Here is a 22,490-nt window from a genome sequence, read left to right on the forward strand (position 1 = left end):
AACCCATGCTAGTAACATTAGCATCCTATAAACCCATGCTAGGGACTAGCATCCTATAAACCCATGCTAGGGACTAGCATCCTATAAACCCATGCTAGGGACTTGTGTCCTATAAACCCATGCTAGGGACTAGCATCCTATAAACCCATGCTAGGGACTAGCATCCTATAAACCCATGCTAGGGACTAGCATCCTATAAACCCATGCTAGGGACTAGCATCCTATAAACCCATGCTAGGGACTAGCATCCTATAAACCCATGCTAGGGACTTGTGTCCTATAAACCCATTCTAGGGACTAGCATCCTATAAACCCATGCTAGGGACTAGCATCCTATAAACCCATGCTAGGGACTAGCATCCTATAAACCCATGCTAGGGACTAGCATCCTATAAACCCATGCTAGGGACTAGCATCCTATAAACCCATGCTAGGGACTTGTGTCCTATAAACCCATTCTATGGACTAGCATCCTATAAACCCATGCTAAGAACATTAGCATCCTATAAACCCATGCTAGTAACTAGCATCCTATAAACCCATGCTAGGGACTAGCATCCTATAAACCCATGCTAGGGATTGTCAGCATTGTATACCCATGCCAGTGAAACAAGAAGAGCACAGCACAGTTTATGCAGATTTAATTTAATGATGACAGAACGTGAAAAGCAGAATAGGGAACCAGCTCCACTTCAAAACACAACAGACTTGTTGTTATTAGTAGCCACTAGAAAAAAATCTCCTTAAAAAAGAGCTTTGTTACCGAACACATATCTCCTTATCTAATGAAGAGCATTGTTTCCACGACCTTCTCGAGTCAGTGGAAGCCATTCCGACATGCCCTGCAATGCTAACAGTGTTAATAACCTTCAAGGGATGAACAACCCTGAACCTGTTCCCAGTGGGCAAAACTGGTCAGGTTGTATACCGGTTGTAGGAAGTTTCCTTCCCATCCTGATCTTGTCAAGATATGTCTATATGGTAACAGACACCAGGGTTGTCATCTGGCTATACACATTCTTATCCAGTTAATAACCAGTAAATTACATTATTAAGACGACATAATGTGCCAAATGTTGCCTTCTGGGTTAGTGATCATTCCCTTCTATTGTCCATGATTAAATGTCCACAGCAGTGAACCCTTTGGGTCATACAGTAACTCCTGTATGGCTGTGTGAGTACCATCTTTGGTTTAATGACATATGGCTCATGTACATGTGGTTGACTGTAACCTCCTGTACTGTATATGTGGTTGACTGTAACCTCCTGTATATGTGGTTGTGAGTAACCTCCTGTACAGTATATGTGGCTGTAGGAACCTCCTGTACTGTATATGTGGCTGTGGGTAACCTCCTGTACTGTATATGTGGCTGTGGTAACCTCCTGTATTGTATATGTGGCTGTAGTAACCTCCTGTACTGTATATGTGGCTGTGGTAACCTCCTGTACTGTATATGTGGCTGTGGTAACCTCCTCTACTGTATATGTGGCTGTAGGAACCTCCTGTACTGTATATGTGGCTGTGGGTAACCTCCTGTACTGTATATGTGGCTGTGGGTAACCTCCTGTACTGTATATGTGGGTGTAGTAACCTCCTCTACTGTATATGTGGCTGTGGGTAACCTCCTGTACTGTATATGTGGCTGTGGTAATCTCCTGTACTGTATATGTGGCTATGGGTAACCTCCTGTACTGTATATGTGGCTGTGGGTAACCTCCTCTACTGTATATGTGGCTGTGGTAACCTCCTGTACTGTATATGTGGCTGTGGTAACCTCCTGTATTGTATATGTGGCTGTAGTAACCTCCTGTACTGTATATGTGGCTGTGGTAACCTCCTGTACTGTATATGTGGCTGTAGGAACCTCCTGTACTGTATATGTGGCTGTGGGTAACCTCCTGTACTGTATATGTGGCTGTGGTAACCTCCTGTATTGTATATGTGGCTGTAGTAACCTCCTGTACTGTATATGTGGCTGTGGTAACCTCCTGTACTGTATATGTGGCTGTAGTAACCTCCTGTACTGTGGGTAACCTCCTGTAATCTCTTTGGCTCAGTCTATCCGAGCAGCAGGCTGGTGAGCAGTTCACTGAGGATGATTCCAGCGGTGAGGATGAGGAACATGAGGATGACAACTAGCCCACGACGAAGCACCAGCTGTCTGACAGTCAACCTCACCGTACTGACCACCGGCCCCGCCTCAGCCTCTAACTCCCCCCCGCCTTCCCCCCTGTCCCCACCCAGCCCCTCCACGTCCGTCTTCCCCTCCCCAGGGCTCTCGTCGCTGGGTGGGACCGCCTCCGACCAGCCTAGAGGGTTACACACCATGTAAAGTTACACACCATGTAAAGTTACACACCATGTAAAGTTACACACCATGTAAAGGTAAAGTTACACACCATGTAAAGTTACACACCATGTAAAGGTAAAGTTACACACCATGTAAAGTTACACACCATGTAAAGTTACACACCATGTAAAGACATAGGGCTGCTGTAAAGAAAAACAAGCATGGTAAAGCTTTCAGAGCTCTATATGTCAAATGTCACACCATGTAAAGACATAGGGCTGCTGTAAAGAAAAACAAGCATGGTAAAGCATAGCATATATGGAACCGTGGGATTTAGAATATGTGGAACCGTGGGATTTAGAATATATGGAACCGTGGGATTTAGAATATATGGAACCGTGGGATTCATAATATATGGAACCGTGGGATTTAGAATATAGGGAACCATACATTTTGGAATATATGGAACCGTGGGATTTAGAATATATGGAACCGTGGGATTTAGAATATATGGAACCATACATTTTGGAATATATGGAACCGTGGGATTTAGAATATATGGAACCATACATTTTGGAATATATGGAACCGTGGGATTTAGAATAAATGGAACCATGGGATTTAGAATATATGGAACCGTGTGATTTAGAATATATGGAACCATACATTTTGGAATATATGGAACCGTGGGATTTAGAATATATGGAACCGTGGGATTTAGAATATGTGGAACCGTGGGATTTAGAATATATGGAACCGTGGGATTTGGAATATATGGAACCGTGGGATTTGGAATAAATGGAACCATGGGATTTAGAATATATGGAACCATGTGATTTAGAATATATGGAACCGTGGGATTTAGAATAAATGGAACCATGGGATTTAGAATATATGGAACCGTGTGATTTAGAATATATGGAACCATACATTTTGGAATATATGGAACCGTGGGATTTAGAATATATGGAACCATACATTTTGGAATATATTTAGAATATATGGAACCGTGGGATTTAGAATATGTGGAACCGTGGGATTTAGAATATATGGAACCGTGGGATTTGGAATATATGGAACCGTGGGATTTGGAATAAATGGAACCATGGGATTTAGAATATATGGAACCGTGTGATTTAGAATATATGGAACCGTGGGATTTAGAATATATGGAACCGTGAGATTTAGAATATGTGGAACCGTGGGATTTAGAATATATGGAACCGTGAGATTTAGAATATATGGAACCGTGGGATTTGGAATAAATGGAACTGCTGGAATGTTACCTCTCTTCTCCAGTCCAAACTGCTCTTCTTTCCTTTCAGGGAGCTGGACTCCTGCCCTCACCAGAGCCTAACAACACACACATGTTGGTTTTACTATCCTTTTGGGAACCTAAAAAATGATTCCCAAACCCTTAACCCCAACCCTTGACCCCAACCCTTAACCCCAACCCTTAACCCCAACCCTTAACCCCAACCCTTAACCTAACACTACAATTGCATTGTTCCTTGTGGGGTCTGGTGAAATGTCCCCACTTGTGCGAATTTTCAAAGTTTTACTATCCTTGTGAGTACCAGAAAACCAACCCCCCCCCCCCACCACCACCACACACACACACACACACACACACACACACACACACACACACACACACACACACACACAGAGAGAGAGAGCAGGGCCTGACGAAACAAATCAGCTATTAGAGGCAACTAGTGAGGTTAAAACACAGGACATAAATAGTGACTGACCTCTTGACTGGCTTTTTTCCAGTCCAGTTTACACAGCAGAACTACCAAGAACAAGGACTGGATTAACACACAGGTGAACAGGCCTATCCACAAACCTGAGAGAAAGAGAGAGGGAGGGGGAAAAGAGGGAGAAGAGGGGAGGCAGAGAGAGAGAATAGAAAGAGATAGAGAGGGGGAAAAGAGGGAGAATAGGGGAGGCAGAGAGAGAGAATAGAAAGAGAGAGGGAGGGGGAAAAGAGGGGGAATAGGGAGGCAGAGAGAGAGAATAGAAAGAGAGAGGGAGGGGGAAAAGAGGGGGAATAGGGGAGGCAGAGAGAGAGAATAGAAAGAGAGAGGGAGGGGAAAAGAGGGGGAATAGGGGAGGCAGAGAGAGAGAATAGAAAGAGAGAGGGAGGGGGAAAAGAGGGGGAATAGGGGAGGCAGAGAGAGAGAATAGAAAGAGAGAGGGAGGGGGAAAAGAGGGAGAAGAGGGGAGGCGGAGAGAGAGAATAGAAAGAGAGAGGGAGGGGGAAAAGAGGGGGAATAGGGGAGGCAGAGAGAGAGAATAGAAAGAGAGAGGGAGGGGGAAAAGAGGGGGAATAGGGGAGGCAGAGAGAGAGAATAGAAAGAGAGAGGGAGGGAGAAAAGAGGGGGAATAGGGGAGGCAGAGAGAGAGAATAGAAAGAGAGAGGGAGGGGGAAAAGAGGGGGAATAGGGGAGGCAGAGAGAGAGAATAGAAAGAGAGAGGGAGGGGGAAAAGAGGGAGAAGAGGGGAGGCGGAGAGAGAGAATAGAAAGAGAGAGGGAGGGGGAAAAGAGGGGAATAGGGGAGGCAGAGAGAGAGAATAGAAAGAGAGAGGGAGGGGGAAAAGAGGGGGAATAGGGGAGGCAGAGAGAGAGAATAGAAAGAGAGAGGGAGGGGGAAAAGAGGGGAATAGGGAGGCAGAGAGAGAGAATAGAAAGAGAGAGAGAGGGGGAAAAGAGGGGGAATAGGGGGAGGCAGAGAGAGAGAATAGAAAGAGAGAGGGAGGGGGAAAAGAGGGGGAATAGAGAGAGGGAGGGGGAAAAGAGGGAAAAGAAGAGGGAGGCAGAGAGAGAGAATAGAAAGAGAGAGGGAGGGGAAAAAGAGGGGGAATAGGGGAGGCAGAGAGAGAGAATAGAAAGAGAGAGGGAGGGGGAAAAGAGGGGGAATAGGGGAGGCAGAGAGAGAGAATAGAAAGAGAGAGGGAGGGGGAAAAGAGGGGAATAGGGAGGCAGAGAGAGAGAATAGAAAGAGAGAGAGAGGGGGAAAAGAGGGGGAATAGGGGAGGCAGAGAGAGAGAATAGAAAGAGAGAGGGAGGGGGAAAAGAGGGGGAATAGGGGAGGCAGAGAGAGAGAATAGAAAGAGAGAGGGAGGGGGAAAAGAGGGAGAAGAGGGGAGGCAGAGAGAGAGAATAGAAAGAGAGAGAGAGGGGGAAAAGAGGGGGAAGAGGGGAGGCAGAGAGAGAGAATAGAAAGAGAGAGGGAGGGGGAAAAGAGGGGGAATAGGGGAGGCAGAGAGAGAGAATAGAAAGAGAGAGGGAGGGGGAAAAGAGGGAGAAGAGGGGAGGCAGAGAGAGAGAATAGAAAGAGAGAGGGAGGGGGAAAAGAGGGGGAATAGGGGAGGCAGAGAGAGAGAATAGAAAGAGAGAGGGAGGGGGAAAAGAGGGGAATAGGGGAGGCAGAGAGAGAGAATAGAAAGAGAGAGAGAGGGTATATTACCATGTTGTCTCTCCTGTACTCACCTCTGATATATTACCATGCTGTTATTTATCCTCTACTCACCTATGATGCCCATCTTGTTAGGGAACATGAGGGAGACTCCGATGGGGAAGCCAATGAAGTAGTAGCCCACCAGATTACTCAACGCTCCGATCTTCTGCTTTCCTGCTCCACGCACGACACCGCCCATTACGCCCTGTCACGACACATACATTACGCCCTGTCACGACACCGCCCATCACGCCCTGTCACGACACACACATTACGCCCTGTCACGACACCGCCCATCACGCCCTGTCACGACACACACATTACGCCCTGTCACGACACCGCCCATTACGCCCGGTCACGACACCGCCCATCACGCCCTGTCACGACACACACATTACGCCCTGTCACGACACCGCCCATCACGCCCTGTCACGACACCGCCCATCAAGCCCTGTCACGACACACACATCACGCCCTGTCACGACACCGCCCATTACGCCCTGTCACGACACACACATTATGCCCTGTCACGACACACACATCACGCCCTGTCACGACACCGCCCATCAAGCCCTGTCACGACACACACATCACGCCCTGTCACGACACCGCCCATTACGCCCTGTCACGACACACACATCACGCCCTGTCACGACACACACATCACGCCCTGTCACGACACACACATTACGCCCTGTCACGACAAACACATTACGCCCTGTCACGACACACACATCACGCCCTGTCACGACACCGCCCATCACGCCCTGTCACGACACACACATCACGCCCTGTCACGACACCGCCCATCACGCCCTGTCACGACACACACATCACGCCCTGTCACGACACACACATTACGCCCTGTCACGACAAACACATTACGCCCTGTCACGACACACACATCACGCCCTGTCACGACACACACATTACGCCCTGTCACGACACACACATTACGCCCTGTCACGACACACACATCACGCCCTGTCACGACACACACATCACGCCCTGTCACGACACCGCCCATCACGCCCTGTCACGACACACACATCACGCCCTGTCACGACACCGCCCATTACGCCCTGTCACGTCACACACATCACGCCCTGTCACGACACCGCCCATCACGCCCTGTCACGACACACACATCACGCCCTGTCACGACACCGCCCATTACGCCCTGTCACGACACACACATCACGCCCTGTCACGACACACACATCACGCCCGGTCACGACACCGCCCATTACGCCCTGTCACGACACACACATCACGCCCTGTCACGACACACACATTACTCCCTGTCACGACACACACATTACGCCCTGTCACGACACACACATCACGCCCTGTCACGACACACACATCACGCCCTGTCACGACACCGCCCATCACGCCCTGTCACGACACACACATCACGCCCTGTCACGACACCGCCCATTACGCCCTGTCACGACACACACATCACGCCCTGTCACGACACCGCCCATCACGCCCTGTCACGACACACACATCACGCCCTGTCACGACACCGCCCATTACGCCCTGTCACGACACACACATCACGCCCTGTCACGACACACACATCACGCCCGGTCACGACACCGCCCATTACGCCCTGTCACGACACACACATCACGCCCTGTCACGACACACACATTACTCCCTGTCACGACACACACATTACGCCCTGTCACGACACACACATCACGCCCTGTCACGACACACACATCACGCCCTGTCACGACACCGCCCATCACGCCCTGTCACGACACACACATCACGCCCTGTCACGACACCGCCCATTACGCCCTGTCACGACACACACATCACGCCCTGTCACGACACCGCCCATCACGCCCTGTCACGACACACACATCACGCCCTGTCACGACACCGCCCATTACGCCCTGTCACGACACACACATCACGCCCTGTCACGACACACACATCACGCCCTGTCACGACACCTCCCATCACGCCCTGTCACGACACACACATCACGCCCTGTCACGACACACACATTACTCCCTGTCACGACACACACATTACGCCCTGTCACGACACACACATCATGCCCGGTCACGACAAACACATCACGCCCTGTCACGACAAACACATTACGCCCTGTCACGACACACACATCACGCCCTGTCACGACACACACATCACGCCCTGTCACGACACCGCCCATCACGCCCTGTCACGTCACACACATCACGCCCTGTCACGACACCGCCCATCACGCCCTGTCACGTCACACACATCACGCCCTGTCACGACACCGCCCATCACGCCCTGTCACGACACACACATCACGCCCTGTCACGACACACACATCACGCCCTGTCACGACACACACATCACGCCCTGTCACGACACACACATTACGCCCTGTCACGACACACACATCACGCCCTGTCACGACACACACATCACGCCCTGTCACGACACCGCCCATCACGCCCTGTCACGACACACACATCACGCCCTGTCACGACACCGCCCATTACGCCCTGTCACGACACACACATCACGCCCTGTCACGACACCTCCCATCACGCCCTGTCACGACACACACATCACGCCCTGTCACGACACACACATTACTCCCTGTCACGACACACACATTACGCCCTGTCACGACACACACATCATGCCCTGTCACGACAAACACATCACGCCCTGTCACGCCCTGTCACGACACACACATCACGCCCTGTCACGACACACACATCACGCCCTGTCACGACACCGCCCATCACGCCCTGTCACGTCACACACATCACGCCCTGTCACGACACCGCCCATCACGCCCTGTCACGTCACACACATCACGCCCTGTCACGACACCGCCCATCACGCCCTGTCACGACACACACATCACGCCCTGTCACGACACACACATCACGCCCTGTCACGACACACACATCACGCCCTGTCACGACACACACATTACGCCCTGTCACGACACACACATCACGCCCTGTCACGACACCGCCCATCACGCCCTGTCACGACACACACATCACGCCCTGTCACGACACCGCCCATTACGCCCTGTCACGACACACACATCACGCCCTGTCACGACACCGCCCATCACGCCCTGTCACGACACACACATCACGCCCTGTCACGACACCGCCCATCACGCCCTGTCACGACACACACATCACGCCCTGTCACGACACCGCCCATCACGCCCTGTCACGACACACACATCACGCCCTGTCACGACACACACATCACGCCCTGTCACGACACACACATCACGCCCTGTCACGACACACACATTACGCCCTGTCACGACACACACATCACGCCCTGTCACGACACACACATCACGCCCTGTCACGACACCGCACATCACGCCCTGTCACGACACACACATTACGCCCTGTCACGACACCGCCCATTACGCCCTGTCACGACACACACATCACGCCCTGTCACGACACCGCCCATCACGCCCTGTCACGACACACACATCACGCCCTGTCACGACACACACATTACGCCCTGTCACGACACACACATTACGCCCTGTCACGACACACACATCATGCCCGGTCACGACAAACACATCACGCCCTGTCACGACAAACACATTACGCCCTGTCACGACACACACATCACGCCCTGTCACGACACACACATCACGCCCTGTCACGACACCGCCCATCACGCCCTGTCAACACACACATCACGCCCTGTCACGACACACGCCCATCACGCCCTGTCACGACAAACACATCACGCCCTGTCACGACACCGCACATCACGCCCTGTCACACACACACATCACGCCCTGTCACGACACACACATCACGCCCTGTCACGACAAACACATCACGCCCTGTCACGACACACACATTACGCCCTGTCACGACACACACATCACGCCCTGTCACGACACACACATCACGCCCTGTCACGACACACACATCACGCCCTGTCACGACACCGCCATTACGCCCTGTCACGACACACACATCACGCCCTGTCACGACACCGCACATCACGCCCTGTCACGACACACACATCACGCCCTGTCACGACACCACATTACGCCCTGTCACGACACACACATCACGCCCTGTCACGACACACACATCACGCCCTGTCACGACAAACACATCACGCCCTGTCACGACACACACATCACGCCCTGTCACGACACACACATTACGCCCTGTCACGACACACACATTACGCCCTGTCACGACACACACATCATGCCCGGTCACGACAAACACATCACGCCCTGTCACGACAAACACATTACGCCCTGTCACGACACACACATCACGCCCTGTCACGACACACACATCACGCCCTGTCACGACACGCCCATCACACCCTGTCACGACACACACATCACGCCCTGTCACGACAAACACATCACGCCCTGTCACGACAAACACATCACGCCCTGTCACGACAACGCCCATCACGCCCTGTCACGACACACACATCACGCCCTGTCACGACACACACATTACGCCCTGTCACGACACCACCCATCACGCCCTGTCACGACACACACATCACGCCCTGTCACGACACACACATCACGCCCTGTCACGACACCGCCCATCACGCCCTGTCACGACACACACATCACGCCCTGTCACGACACACACATCACGCCCTGTCACGACACCGCCCATCACGCCCTGTCACGACACACACATCACGCCCTGTCACGACACCGCCCATTACGCCCTGTCACGACACACACATTATGCCCTGGCACGACACCGCCCATTACGCCCTGTCACGACAAACACATCACGCCCTGTCACGACACACACATCACGCCCTGTCACGACACACACATTACGCCCTGTCACGACACCGCCCATCACGCCCTGTCACGACACACACATCACGCCCTGTCACGACACCGCCCATCACGCCCTGTCACGACACACACATCACGCCCTGTCACGACACCGCCCATTACGCCCTGTCACGACACACACATCACGCCCTGTCACGACACCGCCCATCACGCCCTGTCACGACACACACATCACGCCCTGTCACGACACACACATTACGCCCTGTCACGACACACACATTACGCCCTGTCACGACAAACACATCACGCCCTGTCACGACACACACATTACGCCCTGTCAAACACACATTACGCCCTGTCACGACACACACATTACGCCCTGTCACGACAAACACATTACGCCCTGTCACGACACACACATTACGCCCTGTCACGACACACACATCACGCCCTGTCACGACACACACATTACGCCCTGTCACGACAAACACATTACGCCCTGTCACGACACACACATTACGCCCTGTCACGACACACACATCACGCCCTGTCACGACACACACATTACGCCCTGTCACGACAAACACATCACGCCCTGTCACGACACCGCCCATCACGCCCTGTCACGACACACACATTACGCCCTGTCACGACACACACATTACGCCCTGTCACGACAAACACATTAGGCCCTGTCACGACACACACATCACGCCCTGTCACGACACACACATCACGCCCTGTCACGACAAACACATCACGCCCTGTCACGACACACACATTACGTCCTGTCACGACAAACACATCACGCCCTGTCACGACACCGCCCATCACGCCCTGTCACCACAAACACATCACGCCCTGTCACGACACACACATTACGCCCTGTCACGACACACACATCGCGCCCTGTCACGACACACACATCACGCCCTGTCACGACAAACACATCACGCCCTGTCACGACACACACATTACGCCCTGTCACGACACACACATTACGCCCTGTCACGACACACACATTATGCCCTGTCACGACAAACACATTACGCCCTGTCACGACACACACATTACGCCCTGTCACGACACACACATTACGCCCTGTCACGACAAACACATTATGCCCTGTCACGACACACACATCACGCCCTGTCACGACACACACATTACGCCCTGTCACGACAAACACATCACGCCCTGTCACGACACACACATTACGCCCTGTCAAACACACATTACGCCCTGTCACGACACACACATTACGCCCTGTCACGACACAGACATCACGCCGTGTCACGACACACACATTACGCCCTGTCACGACACACACATTACGCCCTGTCAAACACACATTACGCCCTGTCACGACACACACATTACGCCCTGTCACGACAAACACATTACGCCCTGTCACGACAAACACATTACGCCCTGTCACGACACACACATTATGCCCTGTCACGACACACACATTACGCCCTGTCACGACACACACATTACGCCCTGTCACGACACACACATTACGCCCTGTCACGACACACACATTACGCCCTGTCACGACAAACACATTAGGCCCTGTCAAACACACATTACGCCCTGTCACGACAAACACATTACGCCCTGTCACGACAAACACATTACGCCCTGTCACGACACACACATTACGCCCTGTCACGACAAACACATTAGGCCCTGTCACGACACACACATCACGCCCTGTCACGACACACACATTACGCCCTGTCACGACCCCGCCCATCACGCCCTGTCACGACACACACATCACGCCCTGTCACGACACACATTTCACGCCCTGTCACGACACACACATTACGCCCTGTCACGACAAACACATCACGCCCTGTCACGACACACACATTATGCCCTGTCACGACACACACATTATCCCTGTCACGACAAACACATCACGCCCTGTCACGACACACACATTATGCCCTGTCACGACACACACATTATCCCTGTCACGACACACACATTACGCCCTGTCACGACACACACATTATCCCTGTCACGACACACACATTATGCCCTGTCACGACACACACATTATCCCTGTCGCGACACACACATTACGCCCTGTCACGACACACACATTATCCCTGTCACGACACACAAATTACGCCCTGTCACGACACACACATTATCCCTGTCACGACACACACATTATGCCCTGTCACGACACACACATTACGCCCTGTCACGACACACACATTATGCCCTGTCACGACAAACACATTACGCCCTGTTGTCACGACACACACATTACGCCCTGTCACGACACACACATTACGCCCTGTCAAACACACATTACGCCCTGTCACGACACACACATTACGCCCTGTCACGACAAACACATCACGCCCTGTCACGACACACACATTATGCCCTGTCACGACACACACATTATCCCTGTCACGACACACACATTACGCCCTGTCACGACACACACATTATCCCTGTCACGACACACACATTACGCCCTGTCACGACACACACATTATCCCTGTCGCGACACACACATTACGCCCTGTCACGACACACACATTATCCCTGTCACGACACACACATTACGCCCTGTCACGACACACACATTATCCCTGTCACGACACACACATTATGCCCTGTCACGACACACACATTACGCCCTGTCACGACACACACATTACGCCCTGTCAAACACACATTACGCCCTGTCACGACACACACATTACGCCCTGTCACGACACACACATTACGCCCTGTCACGACACACACATTACGCCCTGTCACACACACACATTACGCCCTGTCACGACACACACATCACGCCCTGTCACGACACACACATTACGCCCTGTCACGACACACACATTACGCCCTGTCACGACACACACATTATGCCCTGTCACGACACCGCCCATTACGCCCTGTCACGACACACACATCACGCCCTGTCACGACACACACATTATGCCCTGTCACGACACCGCCCATTATGCCCTGTCACGACACACACATTATGCCCTGTCACGACACACACATCACGCCCTGTCACGACAAACACATTACGCCCTGTCACGACACACACATCACGCCCTGTCACGACACACACATCACGCCCTGTCACGACACACACATCACGCCCTGTCACGACACACACATCACGCCCTGTCACGACACACACATCACGCCCTGTCACGACAAACACATCACGCCCTGTCACGACACACACATCACGCCCTGTCACGACACACACATCACGCCCTGTCACGACACACACATCACGCCCTGTCACGACAAACACATCACGCCCTGTCACGACAAACACATTACGCCCTGTCACGACAAACACATCACGCCCTGTCACGACACACACATTACGCCCTGTCACGACAAACACATCACGCCCTGTCACGACAAACACATTACGCCCTGTCACGACAAACACATCACGCCATGTCACGACAAACACATCACGCCCTGTCACGACACACACATTATGCCCTGTCACGACACACACATTACGCCCTGTCACGACACACACATTACGCCCTGTCACACACACACATTACGCCCTGTCACGACACACACATCACGCCCTGTCACGACACACACATTACGCCCTGTCACGACACACACATTACGCCCTGTCACGACACACACATTACACCCTGTCACGACACACACATTACGCCCTGTCACGACACACACATTACGCCCTGTCACACACACACATTACGCCCTGTCACGACACACACATCACGCCCTGTCACGACACACACATTACGCCCTGTCACGACACACACATTACGCCCTGTCACGACACACACATTACGCCCTGTCACGACACACACATCACGCCCTGTCACACACACATCACGCCCTGTCACGACACACACATCACGCCCTGTCACGCACACATTACTCCCTGTCACGACACACACATTACGCCCTGTCACGACACACACATTACGCCCTGTCACGACACACACATCACGCCCTGTCACGCACACATTACGCCCTGTCACGACACACACATTACGCCCTGTCACACACACACATTACGCCCTGTCACGACACACACATCACGCCCTGTCACGACACACACATTACGCCCTATCACGACACACACATTACGCCCTGTCACGACACACACATTACGCCCTGTCACGACACACACATCACGCCCTGTCACACACACATCACGCCCTGTCACACACACATCACGCCCTGTCACGACACACACATTACGCCCTGTCACGACACACACATTACGCCCTGTCACGACACACACATTACGCCCTGTCACACACACATTACGCCCTGTCACACACACATCACGCCCTGTCACGACACACACATTACGCCCTATCACGACACACACATTACGCCCTGTCACGACACCCACATTACGCCCTGTCACGACACACACATCACGCCCTGTCACACACACATCACGCCCTGTCACACACACATTACGCCCTGTCACACACACATCACGCCCTGTCACGACACACACATTACGCCCTGTCACGACACACACATTATGCCCTGTCACGACACACACATTATGCCCTGTCACGACAAACACATTATGCCCTGTCACGACACACACATCACGCCCTGTCACGACACACACATTACGCCCTGTCACGACACCGCCCATTACGCCCTGTCACGACACACACATCACGCCCTGTCACGACACACACATCACGCCCTGTCACGACACACACATCACGCCCTGTCACACACACATCACGCCCTGTCACACACACATCACGCCCTGTCACACACACATCACGCCCTGTCACGACACACACATTATGCCCTGTCACGACACACACATCACGCCCTGTCACGACACACACATTACGCCCTGTCACGACACACACATCACGCCCTGTCACGACACACACATCACGCCCTGTCACGACACACACATCACGCCCTGTCACACACACATTACGCCCTGTCACGACACACACATTACGCCCTGTCACACACACACATCACGCCCTGTCACGACACACACATCACGCCCTGTCACGACACACACATTACGCCCTGTCACGACACACACATTACGCCCTGTCACGACACACACATCACGCCCTGTCACACACACATCACGCCCTGTCACGACACACACATCACGCCCTGTCACGCACACATTACGCCCTGTCACGACACACACATTACGCCCTGTCACGACACACACATCACGCCCTGTCACGCACACATTACGCCTGTCACGACACACACATTACGCCCTGTCACACACACATCACGCCCTGTCACGACACACACATTACGCCCTGTCACGACACACACATTACGCCCTGTCACGACACACACATTACGCCCTGTCACGACACACACATCACGCCCTGTCACACACACATCACGCCCTGTCACGACACACACATCACGCCCTGTCACGCACACATTACGCCCTGTCACGACACACACATTACGCCCTGTCACGACACACACATTACGCCCTGTCACGACACACACATCACGCCCTGTCACACACACATTACGCCCTGTCACGACACACACATTACGCCCTGTCACGACACACACATCACGCCCTGTCACGACACACACATTACGCCCTATCACGACACACACATTACGCCCTGTCACGACACACACATTACGCCCTGTCACGACACACACATTACGCCCTGTCACGACACACACATTACGCCCTGTCACACACACATTACGCCCTGTCACACACACATCACGCCCTGTCACGACACACACATTACGCCCTATCACGACACACACATTACGCCCTGTCACGACACACACATTACGCCCTGTCACGACACACACATCACGCCCTGTCACACACACATCACGCCCTGTCACACACACATTACGCCCTGTCACACACACATCACGCCCTGTCACGACACACACATTATGCCCTGTCACGACACACACATCACGCCCTGTCACGACACACACATTATGCCCTGTCACGACACACACATTATGCCCTGTCACGACAAACACATTCACCCTGTCACGACACACACATCACGCCCTGTCACGACACACACATTACGCCCAGTCACGACACCGCCCATTACGCCCTGTCACGACACACACATCACGCCCTGTCACGACACACCCATCACGCCCTGTCACGACACACACATCACGCCCTGTCACGACACCGCCCATTACGCCCTGTCACGACACCGCCCATCACGCCCTGTCACGACACACACATCACGCCCTGTCACGACACACACATCACGCCCTGTCACACACACATCACGCCCTGTCACACACACATCACGCCCTGTCACGACACACACATTACGCCCTGTCACGACACACACATTACGCCCTGTCACGACACACACATCACGCCCTGTCACACACACATCACGCCCTGTCACACACACATCACGCCCTGTCACACACACATCACGCCCTGTCACACACACATCACGCCCTGTCACACACACATCACGCCCTGTCACGACACACACATTACGCCCTGTCACGACACACACATTACGCCCTGTCACGACACACACATCACGCCCTGTCACGACACACACATCACGCCCTGTCACGACACACACATTACGCCCTGTCACGACACACACATCACGCCCTGTCACGACACACACATTACGCCCTGTCACGACACACACATCACGCCCTGTCACGACACACACATTACGCCCTGTCACGACACACACATTACGCCCTGTCACGACACACACATTACGCCCTGTCACGACACACACATCACGCCCTGTCACACACACATCACGCCCTGTCACACACACATTACGCCCTGTCACGACACACACATCACGCCCTGTCACACACACATCACGCCCTGTCACACACACATTACGCCCTGTCACACACACATCACGCCCTGTCACGACACACACATTATGCCCTGTCACGACACACACATCACGCCCTGTCACGACACACACATTATGCCCTGTCACGACACACACATTATGCCCTGTCACGACAAACACATTATGCCCTGTCACGACACACACATCACGCCCTGTCACGACACACACATTACGCCCTGTCACGACACCGCCCATTACGCCCTGTCACGACACACACATCACACCCTGTCACGACACCGCCCATTACGCCCTGTCACGACACACACATCACGCCCTGTCACGACACCGCCCATTACGCCCTGTCACGACACCGCCCATCACGCCCTGTCACGACACACACATCACGCCCTGTCACGACACACACATCACGCCCTGTCACACACACATCACGCCCTGTCACACACACATCACGCCCTGTCACGACACACACATTACGCCCTGTCACGACACACACATTACGCCCTGTCACGACACACACATCACGCCCTGTCACACACACATCACGCCCTGTCACACACACATCACGCCCTGTCACACACACATCACGCCCTGTCACACACACATCACGCCCTGTCACACACACATCACGCCCTGTCACGACACACACATTACGCCCTGTCACGACACACACATTACGCCCTGTCACGACACACACATCACGCCCTGTCACGACACACACATCACGCCCTGTCACGACACACACATTACGCCCTGTCACGACACACACATCACGCCCTGTCACGACACACACATTACGCCCTGTCACGACACACACATCACGCCCTGTCACGACACACACATTACGCCCTGTCACGACACACACATTACGCCCTGTCACGACACACACATTACGCCCTGTCACGACACACACATCACGCCCTGTCACACACACATCACGCCCTGTCACACACACATTACGCCCTGTCACGACACACACATCACGCCCTGTCACGCACACATTACGCCCTGTCACGACACACACATTACGCCCTGTCACACACACACATTACGCCCTGTCACGACACACACATCACGCCCTGTCACGACACACACATTACGCCCTATCACGACACACACATTACGCCCTGTCACGACACACACATTACGCCCTGTCACGACACACACATCACGCCCTGTCACGACACACACATTACGCCCTGTCACGACACACACCTTACGCCCTGTCACACACACATTACGCCCTGTCACACACACATTACGCCCTGTCACACACACACAGTGTAATCTCACCACGAAGGTGTCTGCCAGATGGAAGAAGCCATACAGGATCATGATGTCAGCCACCCTCTTCACAATGTCCCTGGAACACACAGAGAGACAGGTTCTTTCAGGGCTAAGGGGCCACTGGGTTCTACTAGAGTGGTCCCAGACCTGTTGGTGCTAACATTCCAAACAAACTGGCCCCCAGGCTAAGGGGCCACTGGGTTCTACTAGAGTGGTCCCAGACCTGTTGGTGCTAGCATTCCAAACAAACTGGCCCCCAGGCTAAGGGGCCACTGGGTTCTACTAGAGTGGTCCCAGACCTGTTGGTGCTAGCATTCCAAACAAACTGGCCCCCAGGCTAAGGGGCCACTGGGATCTACTAGAGTGGTCCCAGACCTGTTGGTGCTAGCATTCCAAACAAACTGGCCCCCAGGCTAAGGGGCCACTGGGTTCTACTAGAGTGGTCCCAGACCTGTTGGTGCTAACATTCCAAACAAACTGGCCTCCAGGCTAAGGTACTACAGAGATCTACGGGTTCTACAGTGTCATGCTGTTGGTGAAGTAGGTTATAACATGATTACTGGATGTTACGGAAGTTATGTGGACACAGACACACACACACACACACACGCACACACACGCACACACGCGCACACACACACGCACACACACACACACACGCGCACACACACACACGCACACACACACACGCACACACACACACACACACACACACACACACACACACACACACACACACACACACACACACACACACACACACGAGGTTTCTACAGTTAATGAGTGTGGTGGGTGTGTGTCTGTACTCACTGTTCTGTGGTAAAGATGTACCCTATCACGTCTTTAGTCACGAAGACAAACGTACTGACAAAACACGAGATGATGACTGGACAGAAAAGACAAAGAGTTAGTAACCATTCTGACAATCATTCATATTATTCAAGAAACAAAGTCACCCTCTATATACAGTGCATTCGGAAAGTATTCAGACCCCTTGACCTTATCCACACTTTGTTACATTACGGCCTTATTCTAAAATGGATTAAATAAAACATTTTCCTCATAATGACAAAAAGAAAACAAGTATTTTTTTTTTTTTTTTGAAATTCTGGCTCTAGAGTTGAACTGACCCCACTCCTGCAGGCAGTCAGCTGACCAGCCTAGGGGTAAGAGGTCAGGGATCACCCCCACCAATAGAAACGTCTCAGAATGCGTAGATGGCAGGTTAGTGGAGTGAAACAGGACCTGTCATGCTTGGTCCATTAAGATCTGGCCCATATTAGAGCCATGCTAACATCACTAGCTAGTTGCTGCTACGTACATGCACAGATGGAGGCAACCTTCCCAGACAGCTTGGCCTGTTCTGTGTTCCCTGCACCCAGAGCGCTGCCCACCCTCACACTGGCTGCTACTGAGAATCCAAGAGGAAACTGAAAGAGGACGATGTGGGGAGAGACAGAGAGAGACAGACAGACAGACAGACAGACAGACAGACAGACAGACAGAGAGAGAGAAAGGCAGAGAGAGAGAGAGAGAGAGAGAGAGAGAGAGAGAGAGAGAAAGGCAGATAGAGAGAGAGAGAGAGAGAGAGAGAGAGAGAGAGAGAGGGGGGAGAGAGAAAGGCAGAGAGAGAGAGAGAGAGAGAGAGAGAAAGGCAGATAGAGAGAGAGAGAGAGAGAGAGAGAGAGAGACAGACAGACAGACAGACAGACAGACAGACAGACAGACAGACAGACAGACAGACAGACAGACAGACAGACAGACAGAAAGGCAGAGAGAGAGAGAGAGAGAGAGAGAGAGAGAGAGAGAAAGGCAGAGAGAGAGAGAGAGAGAGAGAGAGAGAGAGAAAGGCAGATAGAGAGAGAGAGAGAGAGAGAGAGAGAGAGAGAGAGGGGGGAGAGACAGAGAGAGACAGAGAGAGAAAGACAGAGAGAAAGACAGAGAAAGACAGACAGACACAGATGTGAGCTAGAAAAATAAAATTTTTGTTCTAAATATCATGATGTAATGTATCTTAGTGTAATGTTAGCTAGCTGATAGACAGTGTGATGATACCATGGTAGCTAGCTGATAGACAGTGTGATGATACCATGGTAGCTAGCTGATAGACAGTGTGATGTTACCATGTAGGTGATGGTAGATAGCTGATAGACAGTGTGATGATACCATGGTAGATAGCTGAGAGACAGTGTGATGTTACCATGGTAGCTAGCTGATAGACAGTGTGATGTTACCATGTAGGTGATGGTAGATAGCTGATAGACAGTGTGATGATACCATGGTAGATAGCTGATCGACAGTGTGATGTTACCATGTAGGTGATGGTAGATAGCTGATAGACAGTGTGATGATACCATGGTAGATAGCTGAGAGACAGTGTGATGTTACCATGGTAGCTAGCTGATAGACAGTGTGATGTTACCATGTAGGTGATGGTAGATAGCTGATAGACAGTGTGATGATACCATGGTAGATAGCTGAGAGACAGTGTGATGTTACCATGGTAGCTAGCTGATAGACAGTGTGATGTTCCCATGTAGGTGATGGTAGCTAGCTGATAGACAGTGTGATGTTACCATGGTAGATAGCTGATAGACAGTGTGATGTTACCATGTAGGTGATGGTAGATAGCTGATAGACAGTGTGATGTTAGCATGTAGGTGATGGTAGATAGCTGATAGACAGTGTGATGTTACCATGGTAGCTAGCTGATAGACAGTGCGATGTTACCATGGTAGCTAGCTGATAGACAGTGTGATGTTACCATGGTAGATAGCTGATAGACAGTGTGATGTTACCATGGTAGATAGCTGATAGACAGTGTGATGTTACCATGTAGCTGATGGTAGCTAGCTGATAGACAGTGTGATGTTACCATGGTAGCTGGCTGATAGACAGTGTGATGTTACCATGGTAGATAGCTGATAGACAGTGTGATGTTACCATGGTAGATAGCTGATAGACAGTGTGATGTTACCATGGTAGATAGCTGAGAGACAGTGTGATGTTACCATGGTAGATAGCTGATAGACAGTGTGATGTTAGCATGTAGGTGATGGTAGATAGCTGATAGACAGTGTTATGTTACCATGGTAGCTAGCTGAGAGACAGTGTGATGTTACCATGGTAGATAGCTGATAGACAGTGTGATGTTACCATGTAGGTGATGGTAGCTAGCTGATAGACAGTGTGATGTTACCATGGTAGCTAGCTGATAGACAGTGTGATGTTACCATGGTAGATAGCTGATAGACAGTGTGATGTTACCATGGTAGATAGCTGATAGACAGTGTGATGTTAACATGGTAGCTAGCTGATAGACAGTGTGATGTTACCATGGTAGCTAGCTGAGAGACAATGTGATGTTACCATGGTAGATAGCTGATAGACAGTGTGATGTTACCATGGTAGCTAGCTGAGAGACAGTGTGATGTTAACATGGTAGCTAGCTGATAGACAGTGTGATGTTACCATGGTAGATAGTTGATAGACAGTGTGATGTTACCATGGTAGATAGCTGATAGACAGTGTGATGTTACCATGGTAGCTAGTTGATAGACAGTGTGATGTTACCATGGTAGCTAGCTGATAGACAATGTGATGTTACCATGGTAGATAGTTGATAGACAGTGTGATGTTACCATGGTAGCTAGCTGATAGACAGTGTGATGTTACCATGGTAGATAGCTGATAGACAGTGTGATGTTACCATGGTAGCTAGTTGATAGACAGTGTGATGTTACCATGGTAGCTAGCTGATAGACAATGTGATGTT

At 52.0% G+C, this 22,490-nt stretch overlaps 1 protein-coding gene across 1 annotated transcript; it reads right to left on the reverse strand.

Moving 5' to 3' along the window:
• Positions 1-629: 629 nt before the first annotated feature.
• Positions 630-20,230, reverse strand: LOC135573817 (multidrug and toxin extrusion protein 1-like). Its single transcript, XM_065024025.1, has 7 exons — positions 20,037-20,230; positions 19,526-19,601; positions 18,722-18,791; positions 5,828-5,960; positions 4,046-4,140; positions 3,578-3,644; positions 630-2,310 (listed from the first exon to the last, which is right to left on the reverse strand). Exons 3-7 carry the CDS (start codon positions 18,761-18,763, stop codon positions 2,060-2,062), a joined length of 588 nt encoding a protein of 195 aa, XP_064880097.1. The 5' UTR covers positions 18,764-18,791; positions 19,526-19,601; positions 20,037-20,230; the 3' UTR covers positions 630-2,059.
• Positions 20,231-22,490: the final 2,260 nt, after the last annotated feature.

This window comes from Oncorhynchus nerka, linkage group LG10 (genome assembly GCF_034236695.1).
Source record: "Oncorhynchus nerka isolate Pitt River linkage group LG10, Oner_Uvic_2.0, whole genome shotgun sequence".
Taxonomy (NCBI): Eukaryota; Metazoa; Chordata; class Actinopteri; order Salmoniformes; family Salmonidae; genus Oncorhynchus; species Oncorhynchus nerka.